This window comes from Callorhinus ursinus, unplaced genomic scaffold (genome assembly GCF_003265705.2).
Source record: "Callorhinus ursinus isolate GAN/ISIS: 27379988/994484 unplaced genomic scaffold, GSC_fseal_2.0 scaffold25, whole genome shotgun sequence".
Classification (NCBI taxonomy): domain Eukaryota; kingdom Metazoa; phylum Chordata; class Mammalia; order Carnivora; family Otariidae; genus Callorhinus; species Callorhinus ursinus.
In genome coordinates this window covers 28,257,628-28,285,559 of record NW_027397087.1, presented here as the reverse complement: position 1 = coordinate 28,285,559, position 27,932 = coordinate 28,257,628, and the positions used below count along the sequence as shown (strand labels likewise).

General features: G+C 46.8%; 1 protein-coding gene across 28 annotated transcripts; it reads right to left on the bottom strand.

The window, feature by feature from the left end:
- Window positions 1-515: 515 nt before the first annotated feature.
- On the bottom strand, window positions 516-27,932 carry TPM1 (tropomyosin 1). Of its 28 annotated transcripts, none has more exons than XM_025884508.2 (10): window positions 27,695-27,912; window positions 26,843-26,968; window positions 26,513-26,638; window positions 14,547-14,680; window positions 12,352-12,469; window positions 10,983-11,053; window positions 10,146-10,221; window positions 9,611-9,673; window positions 9,251-9,320; window positions 516-1,393 (listed from the first exon to the last, which is right to left on the bottom strand). In XM_025884508.2, the coding sequence occupies exons 1-10, from the start codon at window positions 27,806-27,808 to the stop codon at window positions 1,311-1,313; spliced, it is 981 nt and encodes a 326-aa protein (XP_025740293.1). In that variant the 5' UTR covers window positions 27,809-27,912; the 3' UTR covers window positions 516-1,310. The 28 variants fall into 28 exon arrangements, with proteins under 28 accessions (XP_025740293.1, XP_025740302.1, XP_025740306.1 ...); XM_073877121.1 differs by lacking the exons at window positions 516-1,393; window positions 26,513-26,638 and adding exons at window positions 6,120-6,315; window positions 7,753-7,831 and having other exon boundaries at window positions 27,695-27,903; XM_073877122.1 differs by lacking the exons at window positions 516-1,393; window positions 10,146-10,221; window positions 26,843-26,968 and adding exons at window positions 6,120-6,315; window positions 7,753-7,831; window positions 10,651-10,726 and having other exon boundaries at window positions 27,695-27,902.

The window sequence follows — 27,932 nt, the reverse complement described above, 5'->3', positions numbered from 1 at the left end:
TTTGCTTCAAGTCTTCAAGAGTGACCAGTGGTATTTTCAGTTTCCAAGTTGGAGAGAATGAAGATGTGTGGGAATTCAGAACTCAGCAGGAGTGCAAAAGCAGAAAATCACAGAGACCCTATAGAGCAATACTTTTAAGTAGAGTCACATGGCTGGGGGACAAGAGCTCGCTTGGTGCATTCACTCACGATCTGATGTGTGTGGGCTAAAGACTTAGCTAAGACTCGAGGGAGAATCCCCCAAACAGTACAACCCCTGCAAAAACCTTTGTGTGTGTGCAGATAGGCGCCCATAACATGGAGAAAGGCTTTTGGAAAGGGTCTTTCCTGCTGGGTTGTAACTGTAACAGACCTAAGGGATGCCGCCTGGAGTGATGGGAGGAGGATGACACACAAAACCCAGCTTCCCCCGATCTCTGGGATACTGTTTTAAGAAACCATTCATGAGGGAAGGTAGGTCAACCACACCATCCGAAGTTCACAAAGTAAAAAGGTACAAATGACAGGACCACCAAATTTAGAAAATGTCCTACAATGTGCATTTTATTCCATACCATTATACAATGTTTACATATAGTTATAACTCTTAAGAAAATGTTTCTTTACCAATTGTACGTAGTGCCTAAATCTTTAACATGGAGAAATGGAGAGTGGAAATCCACATCGAATGCTATCCTACAAGTTGTAATGAGCCACAAGTGTGCCAACGAGAAGGAGATAAAAGTCTTACAAGAGCAGCGTGCCTTACAAACCCTTGGCTTTAGTGAATTCAGGCATACAGGACCCAGACTCATCTCATAGTAAAACTCAAGACAAAATAAATTAGTGTTGGACAGAATTCTAAATTGTACAATATTGAACGAAAGACCACAGTGGGACTTTTTGTTTAAAGTAGCACCAATCCACGCCTGATTGCGTTTTCATCATTAATCTGCCTGTTGAATACATCGTTGGCACTTTGAGTGGAAATCTTTCTGCTTTAGTGAGGATTCCTGGACTGGCTGAGTACACTGGGTTGCAAAACTCTTTATGAAGTGTGGCAACGGCAACCTGGGAAATGGCACATTTAAGTCATTACGGCCCTGCCATGGGCTCACGCGCATGCGCGCGCGTGTGTGTGTGTGTATGTGTGTGTGTCTTCCCCATCCCCTGATCTAGCTGGTATTTCGTGGCTGTTTTTCTGTGACAGTGTAAAAGTAAATAAAAATGCGTTTAAGGGGTTTTATGGTAAGCATGGTGTTTCCAAACAAAACAAAACAAAATAAAACAACAAAACAACATGAAAGAATGTGGTCGCAGCTAAGGAGGTTTTCACATGTTGTTTAACTCCAGTAAAGTCTGATCCAGCATCTGATGCATACTAAGGTTTTCTTCTTTGGCATGAGCCACTTTCTCTGTGGTGGGATTAGAAAATTAAGTCATGAATAGCTGCACTTTGGACACAGCGGCGGTTTGTACATTTAGGCAGGCAAACATAAGTCACAAACAAAGATGAGATGATTAGGACAGGCATGCTGGTGAGGTATTACTCATTTCCAGACAAGGACCCACAAAGGGGGAAGACGTCTTTGACCCAAAGGAACTACAGGCACAGCAGGCTCTCACAGAGCGGTCGGCTGAACCTTCACCAAGGGTCCACTCAGAATAAAGCGCCGGTGGGGCTTGGCGGAGGTCCACGGGCCGTACGCCGTGGGGACAGGGACGGGTACCTGCAGCACTGCAGTTAATACAGCAGACATTTCTGACTTACAGGCAGGTAAAGGTCTGGGAGCTGTGTTGTAACACAATCTCACAGAAGACAAAGATGACATAAGTAGGTTTTCTGACAACTTTTAAAACGATTTATTTCTGCTGCTCATTAAAAAAAATGAGTATCAACATATTTCATGCACACTTCAGTAGGACATTCTCTTACTATTCTTATAGTGTTCTATTTATTATTAGCATGACATTCTCACCAGGTTCCAACACCACCACAAGACGGAATAAAAGCATACCTTTCAGACAATCAGGGACTTCTGACATGAGCTCCTGTTTTCAAAAGCTATTTTGCCCAAGCATAGGTACACTTAATCAAACACTATACCAGATATTACGAAGTTAGGAATATGAATACGTAATAGCTATGTGTGTATACATATTATATATTGGATCCCATATATAATATATATATGTGTGTATAGTTACTCCTCTGCTTTGGCTTCCTAACTTAAAGCAGGACTCAGTTCTCTGTAGGAAATAGAATCAGTTCAAACAAGAGGACCTGCGATTGCTGAACTGTTATAAATATTTAATCCATATACATATACGTAATTTTACCACAAAAGCAGTTTCGGGGTTTAAAGATAACTTAATTATTCCAGATATAAGAGGAAAATGCAGGTGAAGCCAGCTTTTCAGCTAATCCCTTCCATGTACAATTCTGCAGAAAGCAAGTGTTGTCAGCCCTATTAGTTGAAGGTATGGCAGTCTTAGATTTCCTGCCCATGGCCTCCATTCCTAGAATTCAGCCCAAGCTCTTTCCCACTTAAGTTTAATCCTCATTCAGGGCCAGCTTTAGTTGGTTAGTTAGGCGGCGGTTTTGCTCAAGTTGCTGGTAGAGTTGGTCTGGACAGGTCAGCAAGCAGGTTAGCAGAAGAGAGGAGGCAGAAGGAAGAGAGGTTAGCCAGACTTGGTAAAGGAGTTAACAGACAGCACACAGAGATACCTCGGGTCACCTGCCGAGCAGCTCACCCTTCCCCGGTGGTCAGCTGTCCCGCGCCCAGGCAGGGTGGGCAGTAAAGGCCTGGCAGACTTAGGAAGAGCCAGAATTTTTCTCTCGGTGGCCACGGAGGGAAAGGGAGTGACAGGGGCGAGGGAGAGAGACAAGAGAGGGGAGATGTTCCTCCTGCACCTTACTAAAACCACTGTGTGAATGAGCCACATGCAGTTTCTGGCAACAGCCCGAGCGTCATAGTGGAGAACTTACAGTGAAACCTCAACCTGCCCATTTTGCCCACCTCTTCCCAGAACCCCTTTCATCTGCACTCCCGGGGCTGGCTTTCCTTTCAGGAAGTACCGAGAGGGGGCCCCCAGTGGCTGCTGCGTTTACAGTCCTTGAAACACAGAACTAAGCTCCCTGTCCCTCCCCCAGTCACCACCATACAGGGTGCTACTCTATTCAAACAGCAAAACCAACAAGCACTCATCTCCACACGAAACAGACTTAAAATTCATTTGCTTACTTCTTGAAGAGAATGGCATTCATGCATGGTGCGAGATGGAGGTGTAGAGAGTGAACAAGATCTCAAACATCCACAGGGAGAGCAGTGCAATGTCAGTTTTACACAAGGGCATACAATCTGCTCACATGGCAGGGAGGCCAACCACAGGTGTCAGGCTGTATCTGACGGCCCAGGGGATGCCGCCAAAATGACAAGAAGCTGGCACTTACCATGAAAAGCAGGAGGATATACAACTGGTTCGAATGACAGTGACAACCTGGACCCAGAAATTCTACTTACTTATCTTGAAAAGCTGACAATCCTACCCCTGGGGAGAATGCAACCATCCAGCCTCCGGCCCCCAGGTGTGTCAGGAAATTAATCAAGTCTTATTTCAGCTCCCTCTCTTTAAGTGGTAGGGGATGGGGGGAAGATGCCATATGCACTAGGCTTTCTAGCTTGAAGTATCTGCTACCTTGTCCTCTTTGCTCATCCACATTCTCTGGATATTCAAAACACTAGTCAAATGTCACCTTCTCCGTGTAGTTCCAAGTGTACACCATCTGTGAGTTCAGACACGCCTCACTCCTCTACCTTCCAGCAAGGCGGCCAGCTCATCAGGGGCAAAGAACACTTCCGGCTCATCTCTTCACATCTCCACTGCCTTCCACAGTGTCTTGTGTAAGGGATGTGGCTCTGGAGTTGCAAAGCTAAACCCCACTGGCACATTCCCATTACCGCATGTGGGGTGATCGCCATGGGCAGGCAGGATGTCTCAGTTTGCTGAGTCCATGTCCAGCCAAACTGGAATGAAAGAACTTTAGGGAAACCCTGGAGAACCCAGAAAGTCGATGTGAACTCAGCTAAAATGACAGATGTTCCTACCACACCCCCCCTTTGGACCTGCTCCACTGCAGCTGCCATGGAGCTTGTCTGCCCGGGGGGCCTGAGGGCAGGGACCAGAAACAGTTACACATTTGGAAGGGTTTTCCCCTCCTGTCCTACCTCCCAGACATCTGGAACCTCTAGGGCCCAGATTCAGCAGTGCTTTCTGTTTGATCCTACCAGGTTCTTGCAGTAGCAACAGCTATGGTTTGGCCTTCTGAACTAGAAACCTGGGCCCTGACAATTTCTGGACAGATTCAAGTCGCTAGTGATCCTCTTGTGAACCCATACCTTCTGGGGCTCGTCTAGATTTGCCTTCCTAAACCATTAGTTTCCCATTTCCCTTGGAGAACGTTCTTACAGAGAAAGTGTGAAAGTCTCTGGAAGGGTTTCCAAAAAAGAAAAAAAAAAATGTGCCTCCAGAATTAACGGCACATCTGCTCAGAACTTTTAGACTCCTCATTTTGTCTATAGCAGGAAACAGGGTCGCCCAGAGAAGGGCCCACTATCACTAGGAATTAAAAAAAAAAAAAGGATAGGAATTATAGTCAAAAGCAGACCCAATGAGGCTTAGGGAGGAAAAAAATCCATGAAATTATAGAAGTCTACACCCTCAAGGGAGAGACAGTGACTCCAGATTCTAAATTTTAGAGAGCCTACTATAACACTATTAAAATACTTTAATTTGTTGTCCTCTTAAAGACTATTCTTCTTCTGCTCTGAAGTCTTTGTAGAGTGAATGACATTATTTTCAGTTTGTCTAAATTTATTTGAGTATAGTGGTATATATCAACTCTCTCAGACTAACAAAAACAGATGAAAATCACCCACATTTAAAGCACAAGAGAAATAGAGCCAGACTGTTGAGGATGCAGAAATGTTGGGAATTAAGAAACAAAAGTCCGTATCATTTTAAAGTTCTAATTTTGAAACGTGTTTCTCTTTGAAAATCACTTAGCTGCTATTTTTGAAGTGAACCAGTAAAGCCTAAATAAAATATAACTCTATTCTGAACAATTTCTACTAACTTCGCTTTTAGGGAAAAGAAAAAAAAAAAGAATAAACTCCAACGGCTATCTTTAAAAATGCCTACAAATGAAGGATATTACAAAGATTATGTACATACAAACCCTCCTAAAAAATACGTGATGTCCTTAAGGGCACAAAAATGAACCTTGACTTAAATGTTATCATATTTAGAAAACTAAGGGGTGCCTCGGTGGCTTAGTGAGTTAAGCGTCTGCCTTCAGCTTAGGTCATGATCCTGGGGTCCTGGGATCGAGCCCTGAGTTGGGCTCCCTGCAGAGCAAGGAGCCTGCTTCTCTCTCTGCCCCTCCCCACAGCTCGTGCTCTTGCTCTCTCTCCAATAAATAAATAAAATCTTAAAAAAACAACAACAAACTTAAGATGTCATTTCATGATCAAAATGAAGGTGGCTGAGTAACGAATATACTTTTAACAAGCTTTAATGGTTCTTTGGCCTGTAAAAGGATGACCAACAATAACCTCAACTACCACCGTCAGGACACAAGTAATTTTTTGAGATCCCGGTATGTGAATTCTTGGCAGTGTGGGCCGCTAGTTAGTCATGTCCCAGCAAGCAGGGCCACCTCAGCATCCGCACAGGGGGCTCACCACATCCCACACCAAACCTCTGGCAGAGGAAGACACTGTTCAAGGCACATCTTCTCACTTCAGCAAGCAATGTCCCCTGTGCGGATGTTCTCAATGAGGATTATATACCAGAACCATCACCCTCTCAAAAACACAAAACAAACCCCCCCACCCCCACCGAGATGCCCAGGCCTCATTCTAAACTTTACAAACCAAAACTCTGAGAGGGACCCACGCATGAGTATTTTTTAAAAGTTCCGTATGGAACTACTGCTTTAGAAACTTTTAATATTAATGTTCAGCATGAAGGGGGGGAGCAGCCAAAAACTAACCCTCATATATGTGAAGTAGATTTGTAGTTTTATTCAGTGTTGAAACAAAAAATGTCAATAAATAAGTAAAGAGAAGAGCAAACAGAAACAGCTTGCACAGTGTTTATTTGACACTGAAATGAAGAGCTTCTGTACAATGGAAAGCAGTGTGCCTGGCCCTGAGGCAGGAGGCTAAAGGAACGAGCCAGGTCAGCTGGAGAAGAGACAAACTGCAGAGCTCAGAGAGGTGGGACAGCCAGCTTGATGAAGGGGTCTCGGGAGAAGTGAGGCAAAGAAACTTATCTGCATGAGGAGAAAAGGTGGGAGAAAAGGAAAACAAAGTGGCACAATGGAAAAAAGGAAAATCAAACTAACAGAGGAGAGCAGCACTTGACACACAGACCAGAAGCAGACATGCAAAACCCGCTGCCAGCCGCACCTGCAGGAGGATGCCCATCCTCACCCGCCAGCGTTGGGACCCAAGGCCAGCATACGCCCCTCCGGGCGAGGGGCCATTGCGAAGAAGACCCAAGAACAAGAGTTTAAAAACAGACTTTAAGCTAACCCACCTTTCAGAATAGTTAATCGTACACAATGTCACGAGTTTTCCCTTTAGAATCACCACATTTTAGCACTGGAAAAGACCTTAGAGACAGCGATTCTGATTCATCCCGCATTTACAAATGAGGGAAAGGAGCATGGAATTCTCTTTACTTTCCATGGGGACAGTCAATGCATCTCATGGTGATGTGGAGATTCTAGAACCTGTGAGGCGGCAGGGACAGGCCACACCCTTCAGGCTATCATTTCCCTGCATAGGTGGGTCTGCAAATTTCCAGCTTACATGGAATTCAGTGCCATATTATTAGAACGAAGGGAACCCTCTGTGGAAAGCTCCAGGTTAGAATTTAAAGAGGCAGAAAAGTGTGATGCTTAGGTTTAGTTAGTAATATGCGGATTAGTTGTATATGCTCAAAACTCTCATGAGAACAAGGGATCTACTCCAACTCTCACTGCCTCATGCAGTTAAAAGTGGGCATTAACTCCCGAACTCATACTGGGCAATCAGGGTTTTATTTCCCAATTCTCTGACACCAGTTGTGGTGTTCGTTGTGAATATTTCAATTCCTTTTATCTAAACACAGAAAATTAAAGGCTCTGGTATTCAGCAGATGAACCATTTCTCTCCAGAATTCTTAAAAGCGAGGAAGAGATGATCTCTCACAGCACCATTTCTTAGGCTGTACCAGATCAATTTCCTCTCAGATCATCAATAACTGGACTTAAGGAACTTTAGGGTTCCTTAAATTTATAGATCTTTTACAAAAATGGTCATATTGTATTTAACTGAATCTCAGGATACCAATTTTTTGGATATTTCTGGCGAAGTTTGTGCACGATGGCATGGCCTTCAATTTTACTTGAGCCTAGTTTGATTTCCTAAAAGGGTAGCTCTCAAGTCCTTCATATTTCAGTTCACTGCTTGGTGGGAACAATCTAGCTCAGAGATTGTGAAAGAAACAGATTCTGAAAGGAAAATGATTTGTACAGAGAGACTTAATCTGCTTGGCTTTTATATTAGTAGAATGTGAACAAAACCAAACTATCCTAGGTGATGCAAAGAGAGTAAACAGAAAGGTGTGAAGATGGAGCTTCTGGAAGTACAGAAGGGAGCAGTGGTGAGTTTATCGTATTAGCATGAGGGCACGGATGTGAGCAGGCAGGGTGGATGACATTTACATGGAAGTCATATCGTTGAGAGCGTGGTCCAGCTCCTCGCTGATGGCTTTGTACTTCAGTTTCTGAGCGTACAGCTCGTCTATGACCAGGAAGTGGAAGGCAGAGGTGCAAGGGCATGGAGAGTGATCAAGAGATGGAGGGTGAGCAAGGGTGGCGCGGACGCCATCCCGACACAGCAGCAAGAAAGGGGCAGTGCATGAAGGAAGTGGTATCGCAGCAGGTGGCCAATGCAGGAGGCGTGCGTTTTGTTTTTAAATGAATTGAAACAAAAACAAAAAGAACAAAAGCCATTAGAAAATAAAACAAGAAAGACCCAATATGAAAATCATCACAAATATGGCTGGTAGAGCAGTAAACCATGTTAAACCCTAAATGAAACCACAGAAGGCTGTCAGCTGGGTAGGTGACAGCACACCTCTCCCATCTATAGCTCCATTTTCATGGCACTGGAGCAGTCAGCCACCTGCGACTATAAACAGTGGGGAAAATATCCAAGGGCAGTGTTTTGGAAGAACAATTTGTGTCTCTGGTCTGTCATCCTGATCTGGCTCCGCCTTCCAACCACTGACTTCCTGATCAAACTAGCCTCCTGGAATACTGGTTTCTGAGTGCCCTGTGAGTTGCTAAGCTACCCTGCTCCTGGCCTGGGGGGACTGAGAAGCGAGGGGAGCCACACGTTTAGGGTGGTGCTGTGCCAAGTCTCCAGTTTAGTCTCTGTAATGAGGAGGGTTTCATTCTTTGCTGCACTCCGGCAGATTGTTTTGCAACCATCTGTCACCCTCTCTTCCCCACCAGCTTGGTATTCATCAGCACCAACGTCCAGTGCCTTCACCAGCCCCTTCTGCCTTCCTTGTCCATTTTAAATATTTCCCCGTCTGTTCTTTTTCATAGCTGACCCTCCACACGCCTCAGAGTTCAACATTTAGGATTTCTGTGAGACAAAGGTGGGTGTTACTAAAACAAAACCTACACACCTGAGGGGAGAAAGGCTTAAATATCATCTCAAACAACAGTGTCCTATTACCCCCACACCCCTTTCAGAATGTGGAGCACTTGCTAAGATATGAAGGGCTTAAACCCAACCCTTACATTGGATTCTTACTTGGAAGATGAGTTTTGTCTAAAAACAAATCCATGCCACTCTGACAATTAGGAGGTATCACTGAGTAGAAAATACGCTAGTCGCTCTCACCTACAACCACCTCACCCACAATGACAAATAAACCCGCCACACTTCTCAGAGTGTGAAGTCAAGCCGGATGGCATCTGCCGTTAGAGAGAGACGGGCCTCGTCTAGTGGCTAGCAGTCATCTGGTGAGCAGAGGACTCAGGTTCAAGAGTTTAGGAGCCACAGAATGAAAACCCCAAAGGGCAGACAGGAAGAATGTGCAAGAGCAAAGAAGTGTATCAAGGAGGATGCATTTGGATTGGAAAACTGCTTTGTGAGGTCAGTAGTCAACCATAAGAACTAACTAAAAAATAAAACTTAAGATCTTACCTTCTAAGTCATCAATGCTTTTCTCCAACTTAGTTACTGACCTCTCCGCAAACTCAGCCCGAGTCTCGGCCTGTAAGGATGCCATTTATTTCAGTCAGAATTGGGAAGTTTTACATCACTAGTAGCTACAAATATAGGGAGAACTAGAGAATGAAAGTCAAGCACAGCACCCACAAAATGGGTGTGGAACGGAGGGCCTGTCAGTTCGTCACCAACACAGCACATTAACTCCAGGACCACCTTTGAATATTGCTGACTGGGCTCACCATACTTTTGAGACGAAGCAGCCCTAACCAGCTCCATAAAAACGGGACTCAGTTAAAATCCAGTTGGCTTCATCTAAAACATTCAGAGTATTACCTCCTTCAGCTTGTCAGAAAGGACCTTGATCTCTTCCTCGTATTTGTCTTCCTTCTGAGAGTACTGTAATGAGAAAGAGCATTCCAGATGTCAGGCTACAGCTCACCCTAACCTCAGGTCTTCAAATACAAAGAAAGTGCCAGCCCAGCCAACAGATGCTGAGGATCTCCTAGAGGAGGTACTGGAGCCTCTGATACCAAATGGCACGCTACAGTACGTTCTCTGTTCTCTTGCCCTATCATGTTACATGGCACAAGAACAAGATAACTCGGCCACGTGGCGCTTGGTTTAAATTGAATTGTTGCCGACGGACTCACCTACTCAACATAAAATATGTTCTCTAGTAAAAGAAAAAAAAAAAAAGAATCTGTTATCCAATAACCATCAAGAAATCACCTCACAATGATGCCATTTGCTAAATAAAATGCCTAAGGGACTCCTGCTTTCATCGGCGGGGCCTCAGACGAGAAAGAGTGCGTGCTTTTTGAGCAGCTCCTACAAGACGCCTTTCCCCCACACCGTGCTCCTGGCCTACCTTCTCAGCCTGAGCCTCCAGTGACTTCAAGTTGTTCGTCACAGTTTTCAATTCTTCTTCAAGCTCGGCACATTTGCTAACGTTTTCGATCAGAGGCAGAAAGGGTGGGAGACAAGCCCAAGGAAGGAGGAGAGAAAAAGGAGAGGGAGGGGAAAAAGTGAGAACTGAGTCCTAGAGAACAAAGGGCTGCCTTAAAGTAGCCAAATCGTCAGGTATTAAAATGCTCTATTTTGCCAAGGACACTGCCCCCAACCTTGCAACAGCACCAAGGCAGGGTGACAAAATCCAACAATTCTGAAGTGTGATAATTTGGCTTCTTTTTTGGCTGCACCAAAGAGCATTTATGAAGGAAAAACAAAGGAGTATAAAGGACCCAAAGAAAGCATTTAAAGCAAGATAGAAGACAGCAGAGGGTGTCGTTATACCAAACGAACCAGTAGACACTGGAAGCTGAAAGACGTCTGGGTTGCAGTTAAACCTAAAACCACACATGAGCCATCAGTACCTTATCCTCTGCAGCCATTAATGCTTTCAAGGTCTGATCCATTATTCTTAATTGTTCTTCCAGCTGTCGAACTTGGCTGTTAGTGGACACAGGAAATGCACAAGGCCATTCTCAAAATCAGTGTGCAGGGAAGGCATGCAGTGATACACGCATTCATACAGACACCCCACACAAGTCCTCCGTGTTCCATACTCGCAGCTCATCCATGGCAGATGAGCGCAGAAGGAGCCCGGAGCTGAAACAGGTAAATGTGCAGCTGCCAGAAGGTCATGCTGTTTAGTCACTGCTCTGGAGCACCCCACACACAGGACACCGGCACCGGGCCCGCCTACCTTTCTGAAAGCTCAGCCCGCTCCTCCGCGCGTTCCAGGTCACTCTCGATGATGACCAGCTTACGGGCCACCTGCAGCACGACAAACACAACACACACACACACACACACACACCATGGGGCTGGCAAGCGTTAAGTAAGGGGGCAGGGTATGGAGGCGGCTACTGGATCCACCAGCCCCTAGACGTTCTTACGGACAAATCAGATGGCCCTTTTTCTCGTGGGCTGGAGAGAAGCCACTCTCTACCAGGAGGGCCGATGGAGAGTAGACCAGAGGCTTCTGCTCACAAAGACCAGAATGGTTGGTTATTGAGTAGGCAGTCTCATTTTAAGTCTGACCCAGGTGAAGTCCATATAATTACACAGCAGCCAGCCAAAGTGTGGAAGGAGGGAGAGAGATAAAATTCACAATCTCAAAAATAGCAGCATGCTGAGACATGCTGCATTTGATGCTGTAAAGGTAGGGGCTGCCAAAAAACACTGAAAATACTCCTTAGAACTCTGTCAATTTAGAGCTCTGTACCTCAACCTCCTCTTTGTGGAGGAGGTTAAAAATAACACCAGAACAGCAGCAGAAGCTAACATGGGATGGGCTGGTAAGGTGACTAATGAAGTCAAGTCGGTGTTCAGTGGGGGAAAGAACCTGGGGGAAGAAGGGGTCCTCGGAGCGTTTCAAGGAGAGCAATAGTAATAAGAATAATGGGGTGGTCGTAATAATAATGATGATGATGATGGAAAAAAGTAGTGTCAGTACCATTTCAAGATAGCCATGATACATTAAGGGAAAACTAAAACAAGTCATATTAGCTTTGTTATCATAGGAGGTCGTTCTCATGGGGACATGACCAGAAGCTGATTCACTGGTGAACCTCTCTTGACAGTGGGATTCTACCATCTTGAAGAGAGGATGGACTGAAAAGGGCCTCCTGACTCTACACGGCCTTCAGTGCATGGACTGTGTCTCTATGCTGTGCGAACGGGGTGGTGCTAGGCGAATCACACCGAAGAGTGGCCTGCACGGTGACAATACGAGAGGCTCTTTCTACAAGGGACAAGAGGCCCAACTCTCCCTTCTCCTGGCCAGAGGTCTTTGTCCTGGTCTGGGGGTGGCCAAGGTGGGGGATCATGGGGGAAGCTTCAGTCCTTCTCAGTGCTATGGACTGGCTTCATGATAAAGCCTGGGATCCCTTAGCAGGATCAAATCAGAACTGTTTTCTGGAGACAGAGGAACTCTGCCTTCTCAAAACCACCCATTTCCACCAACAAAGCAGATCGTTTCACTAAAGAACACAAGGCTGTAAGCACTGCTCCTGGCCCCCACCGAGGCCACTGCTGGGAAGTCTGTGAGGCTTTGGGCCCCAAGATCTGACCTCTTCATACTTGCGGTCGGCATCTTCAGCAATGTGCTTGGCCTCTTTCAGTTGGATCTCCTGAATTTCCATTTTCTCCTCATCCTTTTGGGCTCGACTTTCAATGACTTTCATGCCTCTGAAAAGAAAGACGAGCAGGAAGACCCAAGGTTTAGAGGAAACCAACGTAAACCCACACTGCACTGCACTGCACTGGTTTGTGAAGCTTGGTATAACTGACAGACCCAAATAGAGCATAGAGCTGCTTTTACTTTCCAAACCATGAAGCAAGAGTTTCCAGAGCTGAAGACAGAAAAAGCCACACACTTCTCTGTTTATTGTGAATGAACCCTCACTTTCAATACTGGTGAAACTGTCCAGGGATCTAATGTTAAATGAAAGGTACCATGTCAGGATGCTGTTTGAAACTGCGAGGCATGGAAACAGGAAAAGCCAACATACTTTACTTGCTATATAAATAATGGGATTTTTTCCTTCTCCTGGTGGGAAGCTTCAGCTTGAAAATGGACCAAAGTTATAACAAAAACAAATTTGTCCTCATGTATTTCTTCCTACAAAGCAGGTAGCTATTCTTAGCCCATTAGCTACAAATGTAAGTTATCAGATTGAACCATATGAAATTGCTGATACTTGATGACATCAGACCTGTAAAAATGGCAATTTCGTAAGGGTCAACCTAATACTTTAGATAAGAAACTATGAATTTTGCCTTTAATAGAATTCTTTCATACTAGAGGTGTTGAGAAACGGACTGATACCAATGTCTATGCTGATATGTACGTTTGGATCCCACGGTGTTAAATTTTGGAAAATGTTAATTGGTCTGTGATATATTACAGTTTTACGGATAAAGTCATGTTAAAATGGGATTCAGGTAGCAAAATCTAAGCAGGCAGTTCAGATAAATGAGCCCCTACTTTTTGATGAAGTGCTACGGTATGTATCAGAAGACTGAGGTCCGGGGCTTGGCTTGGCCGTCAACTCGCTGTGAGACTGGGCAGGCCTCATCAACTGCTAAGCCCTTGTTTTCTCATTTGTAAAATGAGGGGCCTGGGGTAAACGACCTCTAAATTCCTTTTTACCACCGAGTCTAACATTGCCAGATTGCCTTTTAGGTTCACTAACAAGTACATTTCAGGAACAATCAGCCACAAAACCACTGGTATGTGCGTACTGTAAGAGATGATGAGTCATCCTGAGGAATTCCAAAACTCTTGGTTAGGGAAGAAACAATAAGCAACAGTGAATAATGAGCTGGAAACTTTAGCTTAAAAGCTTCTTGAATCTTCGTCCAAAATGACTCTTTATCCCTGGTGGCAGGGAGCAGAAACTCACTTCTATCCAAGAGGGAGAAATGGAAAGAGTGATTGACTGCATTCACTTGCCCGGGTCACAGCACGGATCCGCACTCCCGGCGTTCTGAGCCACCACACTACTCTCTCAACCCTCCAGCAGGAGAACTCTCTCTAGTCTCGTGGAGTTGTTCCTGGAATGCTTCTGTGCAATATGAATACACGAGCTTGAGAGGCTGAGCACACGGGAAAATGCCTTCTAGAACACATGGAGTTGTGCTGGGCTATATGGCCATGGTTTTCCTTTACTACCACAACGCTGAATCTTAGAGCAGTCAGTCAGGTAGAGCCAGGTTACAGGGAGCGGGCTCAGAATACACAAGTATCCGACTGTACTGATGTGCATGAGTGTCTTATCAGTGTTACTAAGTCCAAAACAATTACTTTCACAGATCATATTTCTGTTCTGTGCTTCCTTTTCCACTTATTTTTTGAGTTATTTGACAACTGATAGGCCCAGTCCCCTTTGCATATTTTAAAATAAAGTTTATCTTTTAAAAAATGCCTAACTGCTCTGTGGTCAGCAGGAATGAAGGAACCGATAGGCATCCCTAGAATATCTCATTTTAATGTCCCTCTCCTTTGCTGGACGGTGAGCTCTATGAGAGCAGGAATAGGATCGTTCTCTTCTTTGTAACCTTGGGGTTTAGAACAGCGCTTGGCACACAGGTGTCCCACTCATGTTAAACAAACAAACCTAGTAAAGTTATACCTGGGATCGACTGAGGAAAGGATCCCACCAAGGGACTCTAAAACTCTTAAGCCCCAAAGATCAGGGAAGCCGCCCGTCGCACCCAGAGCAGAGGCTGGTGCGGAAAGGTGGGCTGGGAGAGGTGCGCTCACCTCTCGCTCTCGTCCGCGGCCTTCTCAGCCTCCTCCAGCTTCTGCAAAGCTGTTGCCAGTCGCTCTTGGGCACGATCCAACTCTTCCTCAACCAGCTGGATGCGTCTGTTCAGAGAAGCTACGTCGGCTTCAGCCTAGGCAGAGAGAGTGAAAGGCGCTTCAGACCAGGAGAGAAAGCGAGGGCAGTGCCTTCAGGAAGTGGCGGAGCCTGAAACACCGACTTCAGACAGGAAGCCTGGCCCTGTGGGGAGCTACCTCCAGGTGCACCACACGCCCTGGTCCACTCTGGAGTTCTCGGAGGCGTGGCTCCATTGATGTGGTACAGTGAACGCACACACTTGTGTGTTTACAAGTCTACACGCACCATTTTCAGCAGCCAGAGGGACTGTGAGCAAGTGCTCTCTCGCTGGGTTCCTTTCTTCCACAGAACTCCACACTGGCCCTACCTGACTGCCCAAGGAGCGCTTCAGGACAGCCACCTCACTCACCAGGGCGCGAGGACTGGACAGAGGCGAGACTTACCCAGGCTCGGCCGCACAAGACAAGAGCAGGACAGCCAGAAACCAGACTCAGGGGTCTGCATTCTCCTCTCTCCTGGCCACTTGCTCAAAGGAGTCTTATAAAGGAACTAAAAGGTTTAAAAATTCAGCTGTTCTAAGATATACACCATACAGATGCAACGAAATCCAGTGACCGCCCCTCCCCCACCCTCTTCTCAGTGACCCCTGCAGAACTTGGTCATGCTGGAGCAGGGCCAAGACAAATTTCCCATGTATTTTTGAGATAAGCTTACTGGCATTTCTTACAAGGTTACTACAAGAAAAGTTTCAAACTCCTTAGAAGAAAAGCAGTGTAGAGACTACTTTTATTGATATCTGTATCTGAATTAAGATGTTTCTTTTTTGGGGATGCAATGATTACCTACTATGACAAGCGCTGGCTACTATGAGCCTCAGAACACTTGTAAGACTGTGACGGTCCCTCATATACACTGCATTAGGGTGTGTTTAAATACTATGCATGGAAGTCAGCAAGCACTTACTAATCAGGTACCATTTCCTCATCGGCATCCACTTTGAATATGTGCTTATCATGGGGTGATAAGGTTTTCAGGACACTTGAGAATTTTCTAAAAATTACAATACATACATACTTAGGCACCCATGTGATTTCCTTCTATATTCCTGTCTTCTTTACTCAATAGGAAGCCTCTTATATGTAGGGAGTCACAGTTCTCTGCACACAATATGGGCTCAGTAAATGTCTACTGAATAAAACAAGTAAAATCAACCTAATTTAAACAAAGCAACTTTCTTAGCTCATGGACCCATGACGAACACGGTTTGATAGGCACATGTAGTTAGAGAGAGGCTGTGATTATGGCCTTGAATGAAATGAATATGAGAACATCCAGCTCTTTGCTCATCAGGATTTGTAAAATTTTAAATGCCAAGTTTTGTCTGGAAAAGAGGTGATTAGGGCATCTCCAACCATGGTGAAGGACTCTATAAAAAATTCAAATACACTTTTATCTCATCAAAAATTAATTATGTAGTAATAATTGGCTGACGGAGTCAGGGAATAGGGGAAAAGGGAAACGGATCTGAGGAGGACAGTTTATAACCACATTGGCCTACAAGGTAAATCCTTACTGGGTTCTGCTAAGTCTGACCAGCTGGTGAGTATGGTTTTTTCTAGAGGAGAGGTGAGGGTAATAGGGACAATACATTTCTTACATATAAGGAACTGTCTTTTTAGCTCTATTTTTAAAAAATTGGTACATTTAGGGTATACTCTGGGTCAGGTCTGCTTTGTTCACTTTTCTCTATTTTCCATTTCCAGTAAAATTCTATTCCCTTTATGAACGGGGTGGGGGGGGCGGGGGGGAGATTAGCAAGCAAGTTGCAAAGTTGAAAACAAAAATGAACAGCAAAAACAAAAATACCATAGTAGAATGTCTATGTCATGTACTCAAAAGTATTTTTCTCCCCGCCTTCTTTATTATTTCTTTTAATATGAAGGCAAATATCTTTGTTACAGGCGCTATGGCCAGAGAAATGTCAACAAGATTTTCCAAATGTTTTCTTGTAGCCACCACATTCTAAGTTTCTGCTTTGTGTTTCATCTGGGCCCCAATCTTGAGAACTTCCTACTCACAGAAAGAAGACTGTTTCTGCTCTAAGGAAAGGACCTTCTGGGTGACAGGGCAGTCTAGGTCCTCATGTGGCTGAGGCACCAGAGAATAAGGAGACCGTACCCCATGCTCGTTCCTGCCTCTGTACACAAGAGCTCCCTACCTGAGAGGTCCACCATATCAATCTGTATCTTCCCTCTTACTGCCTCTCACTCTAACCATTCCCTCCTTTAGTTCTAGGCCCTGTTTTATAAATGTAACTAACTCTTTCTCTGGGGGCATGTTATAGAAACGTAAGACTTCCTGACATTATGGGTTGTGTCCTATAGGGCCTCATACAGGGTTTCATATAGGGCACCCAAGCCACAACTGGGAATGGAGGTCCACTCTAGGAGCTAGGACTGTTCGCACACAGAGAGCAGACATGTAGGTGGGTCACAAAATGGGGTCTCATCTGTTTAGCTGGAAGAGTCCCTAGGCATCGTTCAGCAGTTCCCACAACTGGCTGAGTGTCAGAATCCACTAGGAGGTGCGCGTTAATAATGCAAAGTTCTAGGCTCCATTCCTAGAGATTCTGATTCAGGAGGGAGGTCAGAAGGGAGGGCAGGCATCTGCAATATAAATAAGCAACCTGTTCCATTCCTGCACCTTCCCCGCCCCACCATCCACAGAAGCTGGCTAATCCTGTGGGAACCACTCTTTGAGCTCTCCATTCAAAAGAAAGGAGAGGGATCTCTGATCCAGACGGCTGACTTTGCTCAGGCCATCAGTGGGAGACAAGACTAAAGCCCCAGTTGCCTGGGTCCTCGTGTGTGGGCTCTGTCACTTCTCATGGCCTCCAGGGATCTCCGGCGCTTTCTCTCTTCCTATGTCAGAGTGGGAGGTCCTCTACAGCCTCCCCTAACACAACTCCCCACACAAAAGAAAGGCTTCCGTGACAGAGGCCAACCAGGGCTAGAAGAGTCACTGTACTGAATATCATCCACTAAACAAGTCCTCTCAGTCCTTTCTGAAATACGGTGTGGTATTACATCAAAAACCTCATCACAGGGGCGCTTGGGTGGCTCAGTCGTTAAGCGTCTGCCTTCGGCTCAGGTCATGGTCCCAGGGTCCTGGGATCGAGCCCCGCGTTGGGCTCCCTGCTTGGCGGGGAGCCTGCTTCTCCCTCTCCCACTCCCCCTGCCTGTGTTCCCTCTCTCGCTGTCTCTGTCAAAAAATAAATAAAATCTTAAAACGAAACAAAACTTCATCACATAGCACTCATGGGTGACCCCTCCCGTATGGACACAGAGCATTTGCTCTCAAGCCGGGAAGCCAATACCTGCTGCCCCTGAGGTTTCCCAGGACAGGCACAGGTGCCTGTAGGCTCCAGTGGGGACCTGAGAGCAGTGTCTGGGGTAAGTCTATCCCCATGAAAGCTTTCCCTGGGAAAAACCTGGACTCTCACTGGCTTCTCAGGCCCTACCATACTGGTGTAGTCACAATGCTGTTTGGGTCCCCAGAATTCAAATTAAGTTTAATTCCACAAATGAATAGGAGCACTTCTTTCTCTCTTATTTTTAGTTGCACATGCGTGTGTGTGTGCGCGTGCATGCACACGTGTATGTGTGTATTTGGGATTTTGCCTTGTGTTCAAAAGGCCCCTCTCACCTACACTAGCTTTTATTTGTGGTGTTTTCTAAGTTCTGAGGTTTATTTAGGTATTCTCTAAGGCTCCTTTCATCACAGAACCTGGGCAGTCTACTTAAGATTTAACCTGCAACTGCCTCTGCCAGTACAAGCCCACAGCCAAATGAGTATCTGTTATTTTAAAAGCACATATAAGTAACAAGGCTTTTGGGAAGGGTCTAGACCCCAGACGCAGATTATCTCCAGGCATGGAAATCACCCTTTGTGTGCTGGGTTAGCTTCTTCTAACAACGGGCCCATGTGTTGACACTGCTGGTAGAGTCTTTCAATTTGGGATGCTGGTTTCTTTTATTTCAAAAGTGCTATTGTGTCCCAGCATGTAATGAGCTCTTCAGAAAAGAGACTGCTATATTAGCAAAGGCTACCAATTATCTTCCTGCAGATCTGTTATTAACCACCAGGTACTTTGCAGTTGCGCCTGCCCTGTCCCCTCACCCAAACCAAAGGTACTAGTTACCTGCACAGAAAACAAGGGCAGGCACACCACTGCTCCCCACCCAACACGGCACCACACGGAAATCAAGGGTATGGCCACCACAATACAGCAAAATATTACTTCAAATCTGATTTGAAAGAAAACTTTTATGAGGCCTACATTTTCATGAAATCCAGATGTCTTGGCCAATACAACTAAAAAAAAAATAGCAATGATGTTTGTTTAAAAAAAAGTATTCTAGTTAATACTAATAAGAAAAAAATAATTGTAGGAAAATAACATGATAGCCTAAAAAGTGATCCTCTGGAATATGTTTTCAAAGCCCTGCCTGAACCACAGTGGAACATGGGATGATCAAAGGTCAGGCATTTTTATTTCACGCAAACTGTAGTTACACAGAGGTTTCACCCAACTTGCTGTGTAAGACCAAGTGACTACAGCCAAGTTAAACTTCTGCCCTTATATGGTAAGGAAAGGGGGAAAAAAACCACTGATGACATTAAGGGGCACTCCCATGGATAACAGATAAACACAACCTCCTCTATCTGTGCCAAAGCCTATAATTTATGAGGCATATTTGTATAATGAGGGAGAACGGACATGAACAGGGCATTGTAGTGCCCTTGCTTTGCCCACATATGAAAACAGAAATCGTGAGTGTATATTCCAGTTACTGCCAGGAACTGGGGGCGCCAATGTGAGCACAAAGCACACTCTCGAGCCTCCTGGTTTCAGAGATATTTACCAACTCAAAAGTGGGACAGGGCAGGAGAGTTTTGTAAATTGGTTATTTCCCACGATTTAATAAAATTACCAGTTAAGAACCTATAGGCTATAACTTTACGTTCTCCTTGTTTGGGGGATACCACCCAGAAAGGGGGAAAGACTGGCTCCTTCTTGCTACTTTTTCCTTTGAGAATGACAAAAAACATACAAAACCCTAGTGGGTCACAAGACCCAGAGTCAATCATTATATCAGGCAAAGTATCCTCATTCCAACAGTCTGAAGGGCCCACACACCTTGGAAAAACAAACCAGGAGGAAATAAGCAATAGCCAATTTTTCCAAGGTAAGTGCTGACATAATTGGGCCAATTAACTATAGCATGTCCAAACTTTTGAGAATCAGAATTTAGGGCCAACTCTCCAAATATTTTTTGCAGTGGCTCAGGATTCTGTCACTAAACCTGTATTTTTGCTGCCAAGATAAACTGACTAAGCTTAACTCACAGCTCTGACAACTACCAAGAGGCCACCTTCAATAAGCTCTCAGTTCCAGTTGCAGAAGTCAAAAACAACTCTCAATCTGAAACGGTCTCTTCAATGGTTTGATTCAGTCCTCAAACCGCTATCTTAAAAAGGTTCTGTGTCGGGTCACCTGGATAGTTTTTCAAATTACTTAAAAAAAACACAAAAACAAAAAACGGAACCAATTAAACCCCTTTAAATACAACACTTTGAAAAGAATGAAAACATCGTCTTTGGCCGACAGGCACAGGAAGACTACTGTCATGAAAACGATGCACAAAAGAGAAGAGGAGTGTAAGAGTAACAACGTGCCCTTCGTGAAATTAATCTTCTGCTTCTAACGTCAATCACAAGGCGCTCCTGGATAGGACCACATATTCCCTTTCTTAGGAGGGTGAGGGGAGTCCTACTGACTTCTGCCACTGACATCACTTCAACCAAACAGCTTCTCCAGTCTGCCCATGTCCTCTCTCCAAGTTCCAAAAGAAAAAAAAAACTGATTAAAAGCATTTATATGGAGTGGTTTCAGATGTAGTGAAACGAGCAGGCCATTTTTAAAGACCCTCTGATAGGTGGTGAACTGAAGGCAAAGGGGCAATGAGCAAAGCCAAGTGCTGTGCAGTTTTAATACCAGCTGACACTTAGCACTCCCTCTGCTGTGCCAAACACCCCTTCTTTACACATACTTATGTGTATTTCTTTACACCCCTATGTGTAACTTCTTTACACATACTTAATTCCCTTCGCCACCTCAATAGGCACGTATTAGTATTATCCACATTTTAAAGTTAGGGATCTGAGACACAGAAATTAATTTGCCCAGGGTCTCAAAGGTAGGAAGTAGCGGAAGCCAGAATTCAAATCCTGGCAGTCTGGGTCCAGAGTTCTCATTCTTATCCATCATGTTCTATTAGTTTTAAATGGTTCAAGGACAGCGGCTAGCCAGAGAGGGAATTGGAATCAATGTATTGCCCTGTCAAATTCAGACACATCTATGCAGTCTCTGCTGACTGGTTCTGAAGAAAATTATCTTTTGCTTGTTAATTTCCTGATTCCCGTCTGTATTTTATCTCAAATTTCCTCTAGTTAGGGCTTCCTCCTAAGAAAACCCATTTGCTTCTATGCATTTTATGCAAAACAGGTCTTGAAGTTTCTGCAGCCAGCCATATTGCCATTATCAACACCTAACCAATAGGATTTACTCAACTCAGAATGGGTCCATATTAAGCACAGCTGGACACCATATTATGCTTGTCATTAAATTCCCAAGGTGTTTTAGTATCCTGATTTAAAACACACACTCAAAAACCAACAAATAGTAAATGCCTGAACTACCTCTGAAATCCTCTTCCTGTCTGTTGGATACATTTGCCTTAGGAGAAAGGAAGGAAGCTACCAGGTATTACATTCAACATGGGGGAGGGGGAAGCCAGCAAGAGAACACACCCAGTCATTGTGGATATTAGCCAACTTTTTTTCAATACTCGGTAACAAAGGAATGTCTGTATAAGACCACTAGGGAGGAGAGATGGTTAATACAAAGGGAACGGTGAACGGGTCTCTTACTATTGAGTCAGAACCTGGCGCTGTCAACGTCTCAACCACCACAAAGAAACAGGCTTCCAGAAAACCAATGGTCAATGGGGACGGTGGAGTTTAGCATTCCCAGGCCCTAAAGTCTGGCAGTACCCCAGACTTGCCCTGTCAGCGCCCCTTTCCAAAGGAACGGATTTCCCTCTTCCCTCCCCACCCTTCGAGTAAATAAGGCTAGCAGCGCAAAGTGCACATCCCGGGGGACCCAAGACACCCGGGCCGAATGCAAAAAACCCCCAAATAGAGCCCTTTCTGGGAAAGTGCTGCTTCCAGAACCTTCTCAACACCACTCCTGCTTCCCCTCGGAGCTTTTACTTTAAACCAGCTAAGATGGAAAGGAAGGACTGAAAAGAACAGGCAGGGCCGCTCCCTAGAACCAGACGCCAGCTGCCCCAGGTGCGCCAGGTGCACGCCCGGAGGCGTGGGGGCAGGGGAAGGTGGGCTCTGGAGGGCCCTGCACCTCGCAATGGGCCCGAGGGCGGCGGAGGCGCCTCTGGGTGGGGGTGGGTGGGCGATGGGTGGGTCCCTTACGGTCTCCCTCAGCTTCCTCTCGTAGTCCAGTTCGCGCTGCAGGCTGCCCGCGCGCTCCTCCGCGGCGTCCGCCTGCTCCTGCAGGCTCCGGATTTTCCTCCGCACCGCCTCCAGCGAGCTGCTTCCAGCCATCGCTCGGGGCGGCGGCGGCGGCTGGCTGCGGTGGGAGAGGCCGGCTGCTGCGCTCCGGCCGCCACTGCCGCACTCCTGAGCGCCCAGCCGCCCCGCCCAGGCCGCGCCGCGCCGCGCCGCGCAACGGCGGCGCCCCCAGCGGCCCAGGACTAGCCCGGAAGTGGTGGTCTCCCGGGCGGCGCAGGCGAACCGCAGGCGGGTGCGCGAGCGCCGGGGGCGGGCACAGCAGGCGGGGCGGGGCGGGGCGGGGCGCGCGCCGCGGACCCCGGGAATTTGCAAACCGGGGAGATACTGCGCATGCTCGTGGCATCCGGGCGGGTGGAGGCGGTGGGCGCGCTGAGGGTCACCTGGAGAGCTGGGCACGGCCGGGTGGCAGGCCAGCGTGCCAGGGATTTTACTTGGACTCCCAGCGCCCCTCCCTGGCTCCACGTTGACCCAGGGTAACGGACCTGGCTGTTAAGGGCGACGGTGCCGCCTACTGGCGGCGGGAGCACCGCACTCAGGAGTTCTGGATTCCCAAGCCGGGGAGGGAGAGAAGCTGAACGAGGGGTTTGGGGCCAGAATGTGTCCCCAGAGGGACCTAAAGAACCCCAGCACGCAAGGGCCTAACCACAACAACCTTCCTCCCTCACCAAACTCGCGAAGTGGAAGCCACTAACATATTGCATTGTGATTAAACCTCCTTCTAAATGCAGCCTTCCTAGGTTAGAATCCGGCTCCTAGATCTCTCCTGGCTGTTGACTTTGGTCAAATAACTGGACTTTTCTGGGCTTCATCTATAAAAGTGGGGTTAATGGTACTACTTTCCTCATGGGGCTGTGGCAAGGATTATGAAATCATACAAAGCACTTAGCACAATACATTGTGCATAGTTAAATGATCGCTTTAGTGATACAGATGCAGGCACTGTCTTAAAGTCAGGCGGGGGCGCATAACCAGCTGTGTTCTCAGGGCCCGGAGCCTCTTTGGGGCTCACTTTCCTTTCCATAAAAACAATCATTTCGAGGGTCCCTTATACTTACAAACTTCTCTGGTTTTAGATCAGCCTCAGAGATCTTCTGGAATCCGACCAATTCTGGGCTGGACTGAGATGCCTTTAAAAAGGCACAGCCGTGAAGGCTACAGAACCCTATGAGAGCCTCTGGCTACAGCTGGTTGAAAACCCAATCTCTGGGAACCGTCCTCTGCCAATTCTCCCACTGGGCTGATTTTTAAATGCCTTGTAAGTCTCACGGCTCTCTTCCTCACCTTTCTCACAGGAGGCCCTTCAAGTCAATTTCTGATGTGTTTAAGTGTGGGAATAATGAAGGATAAAAAATATACTTGACACCCCCCTTCTCCAAAGCCCTAACAACGACCCTCCTCCTTTGCTTTCCCCCACTCATTTTCTTTGGACTCTGTCTCAGTCTCTGCTAAGACTCTCACAAACCTCAGCATGTGCCCTCACGTCCTGTAGGTGGAGCCTCTGGCTTTGTTTCCACACAGTTCATCTGGTCAGGAGGAAGGTTACAAACTTCTCCCCTAGAGGAGTACAGACTGTGGGCCTCCAACTTTGAAGGTGGAGGAAGGGGGCGTCTGGGGGCCTCCAGGAGGAGCCAGGGAAACTGCCTGACACTTGCAAGTGCTCTCAAGTGCTCTCGGCAGCCAACTAATGACTTAATGTCCTGCTTTTCAAACACCTGGGAAAGATAGTTTCAGGTGAGTTCATTTTCATGCTGATGTCATTATACAAGAGTTTAGGGCAGTTCTCAACCTTGGCTGCACATTTAAAAAATACTAATGCGTGGGTTCCACTCCCATAGATTCTGATTTAATTGACCTGGGGTGCAGCCTGGATTAGGGGTTTTAAAACCTCCCTAGGAGATTCTGTTTACGTAAGGTGGGGAATTACTGATTTAGGAAGCAAAAACCTACAAGGAATAAAGACTCACATACTGCAAATATTAGATACATCACAATTATTGGGGAAGGAGTGGGGGGCCAGAGAGAAAATGGAACCTTTGATCCCCTTCAGGCTCATTTAGGTGGAACACCAAAAATTTCACACCAAAACCACCAAGGTGCTACCTTGTGAATTACAATCTTTCAAGCTAGAAAGACCCCCTCCTTCTGGAATAAGATATGTAAAGTATGTTGGTAAATAAGTAGAAAAACGTTTTTAGTAGTAGGAAAAAATGAAAATGTTTTTACACTGGTGAGTAATGACAGTAAAGTATCCTCATTCCAAATGTAGTATGAAGCTACCTCAGGAAGCTGACCTACCTCCCTCTTTCTCTAGTGATATCAGTCTCTTTCTCCTTAAGTCTTGGCTATTTTTACTAGTTAGGAATCACTTTAAATATAGCATTTCTTCACAAATGTTCTTCAACATCCCTACAGGTTCCAAACAACCTAAAATGTCTTAAAAGGGAAGACGATCAATATACTACAAAAAAAAAAAAGAAAGAAGAAAAAAAAAAAGAAAAGTACCATATTGGGGACAGTTTTCCAGCAGGAAAAAAAAGAACCAAAACAGTTTCGAAAATTTCCCTCCCCTGCTAACCACGCCCCCCCAAGGTAGCTTTAAATATCCTCATTTCCACTTCTGCCCCACCTCATTCCAGCATTCCCTTGAACAAGACTTTTCCGTAAGGACATGATAGCACTACATAGTTAATAATTACGATCTTTTTTCCCTTTAAGAATTGTAGTAGCTTTTTTCTCCTTCTCTTGCCTTCAGTCTTACTGGGCTATTTTCAAATTCTCTGCATTCTTTTCCTTATAAGGAATATCTCTCCTTGATCTATCAGCGGCTCTTTTGAAAAAGCTAAATAAACGTCCTGCTGGAGAATTTGGGGGAGACAGACATCCTCCATTTAACCTTATACGGAGCAGACATCTGATCTACATTATACAAAGCAGGCGCCGAGTTATGTGTGTTTTTTGGCTCTTTTTCTAAAGCCAGGTAGTTTGTAACTTTAATGTTTTAGCTAAGTCAGTGCTTCTCTGAACCCCTTTCCAATAATCTTGATGGTCATTGAAATACTTTTGTCTATTCTAAATGTCCTATGTCTGGATTTCTCATTTACAAAGCATGCTTGGAGATTACATTTTAAGCCTTTCAAGCCACAAAAAGCCTTTACTGGTTTCAAGACCCAAGACCCTCCAGCAATTTGCATTTTACTCTCATACAAGAAATTCTGCCTTTGTGCTTGGTAGTTCAGCTTCTGGGCACAGCTTTCCCCGGTGCTCATACATTCTTGGAATTGTTACTAACTTCCCAAGGAATTCTTTCCTAATTGGGCCTCTAGCCTTAATGAGCTTCTACAATGGAATCCAACAGTATGAAAAGAAGTCGTTCCTTTGGAAATCTAATGCTTGGCTTGACTTATGGGGCAGAAGAGACAGGCTCTTCAGCGAAAAAGATTCCAAAGTGCAGTGGACAAAGTGCTGGTAGAGTTTTTGCAGTATGTGCATCACCCCTGAAACTATGTGGTGGTTGTCAGAAGGCTGACAGGTGGGGGTGGGGCAAGCAGGAGGGGCAGGGGGCAGTTAGCTCACTATACCATATAAAGCACTGAGCTATATATAACTCCCAGGGTACTTTCAGGATCTAGTGCTGTCAGACTGCAGACCCAAGCAAGTATCATCTTCCCAGGCAGATCTTAAGGGCTGGATTAAGGCTTCCCTAGTGAGAAAGGAAGCCTCAGGGGTCTCTGCACTCCAACATCAAACTCAGCCTAATAAGTAAAAGTAGCACCATGCCATTGCTTCAATTTAGAGGCCAGGTCCTCTGTACCCTGATTAGACTCACCATGGACAACCAGGCATTCCCACCCACCTAAGGTGGCAAAGGAAAGTAAAGAAAACCAGGCATTCTGTTTGCACAAACCTTGGTGATGACACCTCAGAGGTTTTCTGCCACCAGGGAGGCAAGGTTCACCTCCAGCATCCAATTTCAGCCACTCCACTCCCAGCTTTTCACCCGCCCACCTCCACCCCCAGGAGTGGGGGAAAGAAGGAGAAAAAGAGGAGTGGATGAAATATAAATGAATGTGTGCAATAGAAGTCGGAGGCAGCATCCAGTGCTCTGGGCCATGTCAGGGCTGTGTGCGGGTTTCCAGCAGGAGGAGGTGGCCCTCCTCCATTGCTCCTTGGCCACTGTGGTGACCGCAGAGTGGCCACCGGGCAGGAGGTGAGGGAGGTAGTGTGTGCGTGCACTTACGTCTGTAGCCTTTTTCTCCGCCAGCTCCAACTTCTCCTGGGCATCTTTGAGAGCCTCGGAGTATTTGTCCAGTTCATCTTCGGTGCCCTTGAGTTTCTTTTGCAGCGACACCAGCTCATCTTCCAGCTGGGAGTTGGCCGTGGGGGACGGGGAGGGGTGGGGGTGGGGTGCAGCAGGCAGCGTGATCCCGCAGGGGAGGGGTGTGGGTGCACAGAACCAGAAGGACAGGGACAGCGGGAGAGAGAGAGAGGGCAAGACAGGGAGGGAGAGAGAAAGAGAGAGACAGAGTTAGCCATTCGTGCGCCGCGCCACGCCGCGCGCCCCGGGTACCTTGGCGGCGGCCTCATCCGCGGCCAGGAGGCTGTCCTCCGCCTTGTGCAGCTCCTCCAGCACCCGGTCCCGCTCGTCCTCCGACGCCCGCAGCAGGTTCTCCTTCGCCGCGATGTCCTCCTCGAGCTGGGGGGGGGGGCAGCGGCGGGCGGGCGCGGGCGGCCGGCACGGACCGGGTGTTAGACACACACACAACACACGAGCGCCTGGTTGGCTGGAGCCCCTCGGCTTGGGGCGCCGCCGACTTGGGGTTCAAGGGTCTCTAAGTAACCTCTTCTCTCCCGAAGCTGGAACCGCACTGTGGTCCACCCTGCACCCCCAACTCCCGCGGGACGAGGCCTCAGCGGGCTCAAGTCCACAACTGGGGGTGCAGAAAAACGCCCCTGTCTCCCTGGCCTTCGGGCCGTACTCTCTATTCTGTCCCATCTTTGTTCTTAGGAAAAAACTTCAAGACTACCCGCCCCCCGCGCCCAGTCTCTATCCCAGTTGTATTCTTTCCAGTCAAAAGTCCAGAAGAATGGGTAACACTTTCTGGACTCGATTCCCCTCATCCATCCCCCCCCGGATACAACATTGATCCCCGATCCTGAGAATCAAGTGCCTCTAGGACTTGAGTTGACTTCGCGGACTCTGGGAAGCAGAGGAGGGAAATAAAGGTCCCCAGACGAGACCAAAAAGTTAGAATAAGCCCGAGTCTTGCTCTTCCCCTCTCCCTTCTCAGTTGCGCGACCCTGGTGGCCCAGGAGTGGGGGGCGGCTCGCCCCCGTCCTCGGAGTGAGCGGCCGGGAAGGGGTGCCAGGCGCCCAGGGCTCGGGGGCACCCGGGCGGGCGCAGGGTCGGGGAGGTGCAGACCTGCTTGCTTCTGTCCTCCGCCGCCTTCTTATCGGCTTCCGCCTGCTCGGCTCGATCCAAGGCGTTCTCCTTGTCGAGCTTGAGCATCTGCATCTTCTTCTTGATGGCGTCCATGGTGGCGGCGGCGAGGGGCCCTGGGGCTGCGGCGGGAGCGGCGAGGAGAGCGCGCGGTGGGGCGGCCGAGCCGGAGTGCGAGCGCGGAGCCGCCTGCTGCTCCCAGATATGTACTTTCCCAAGG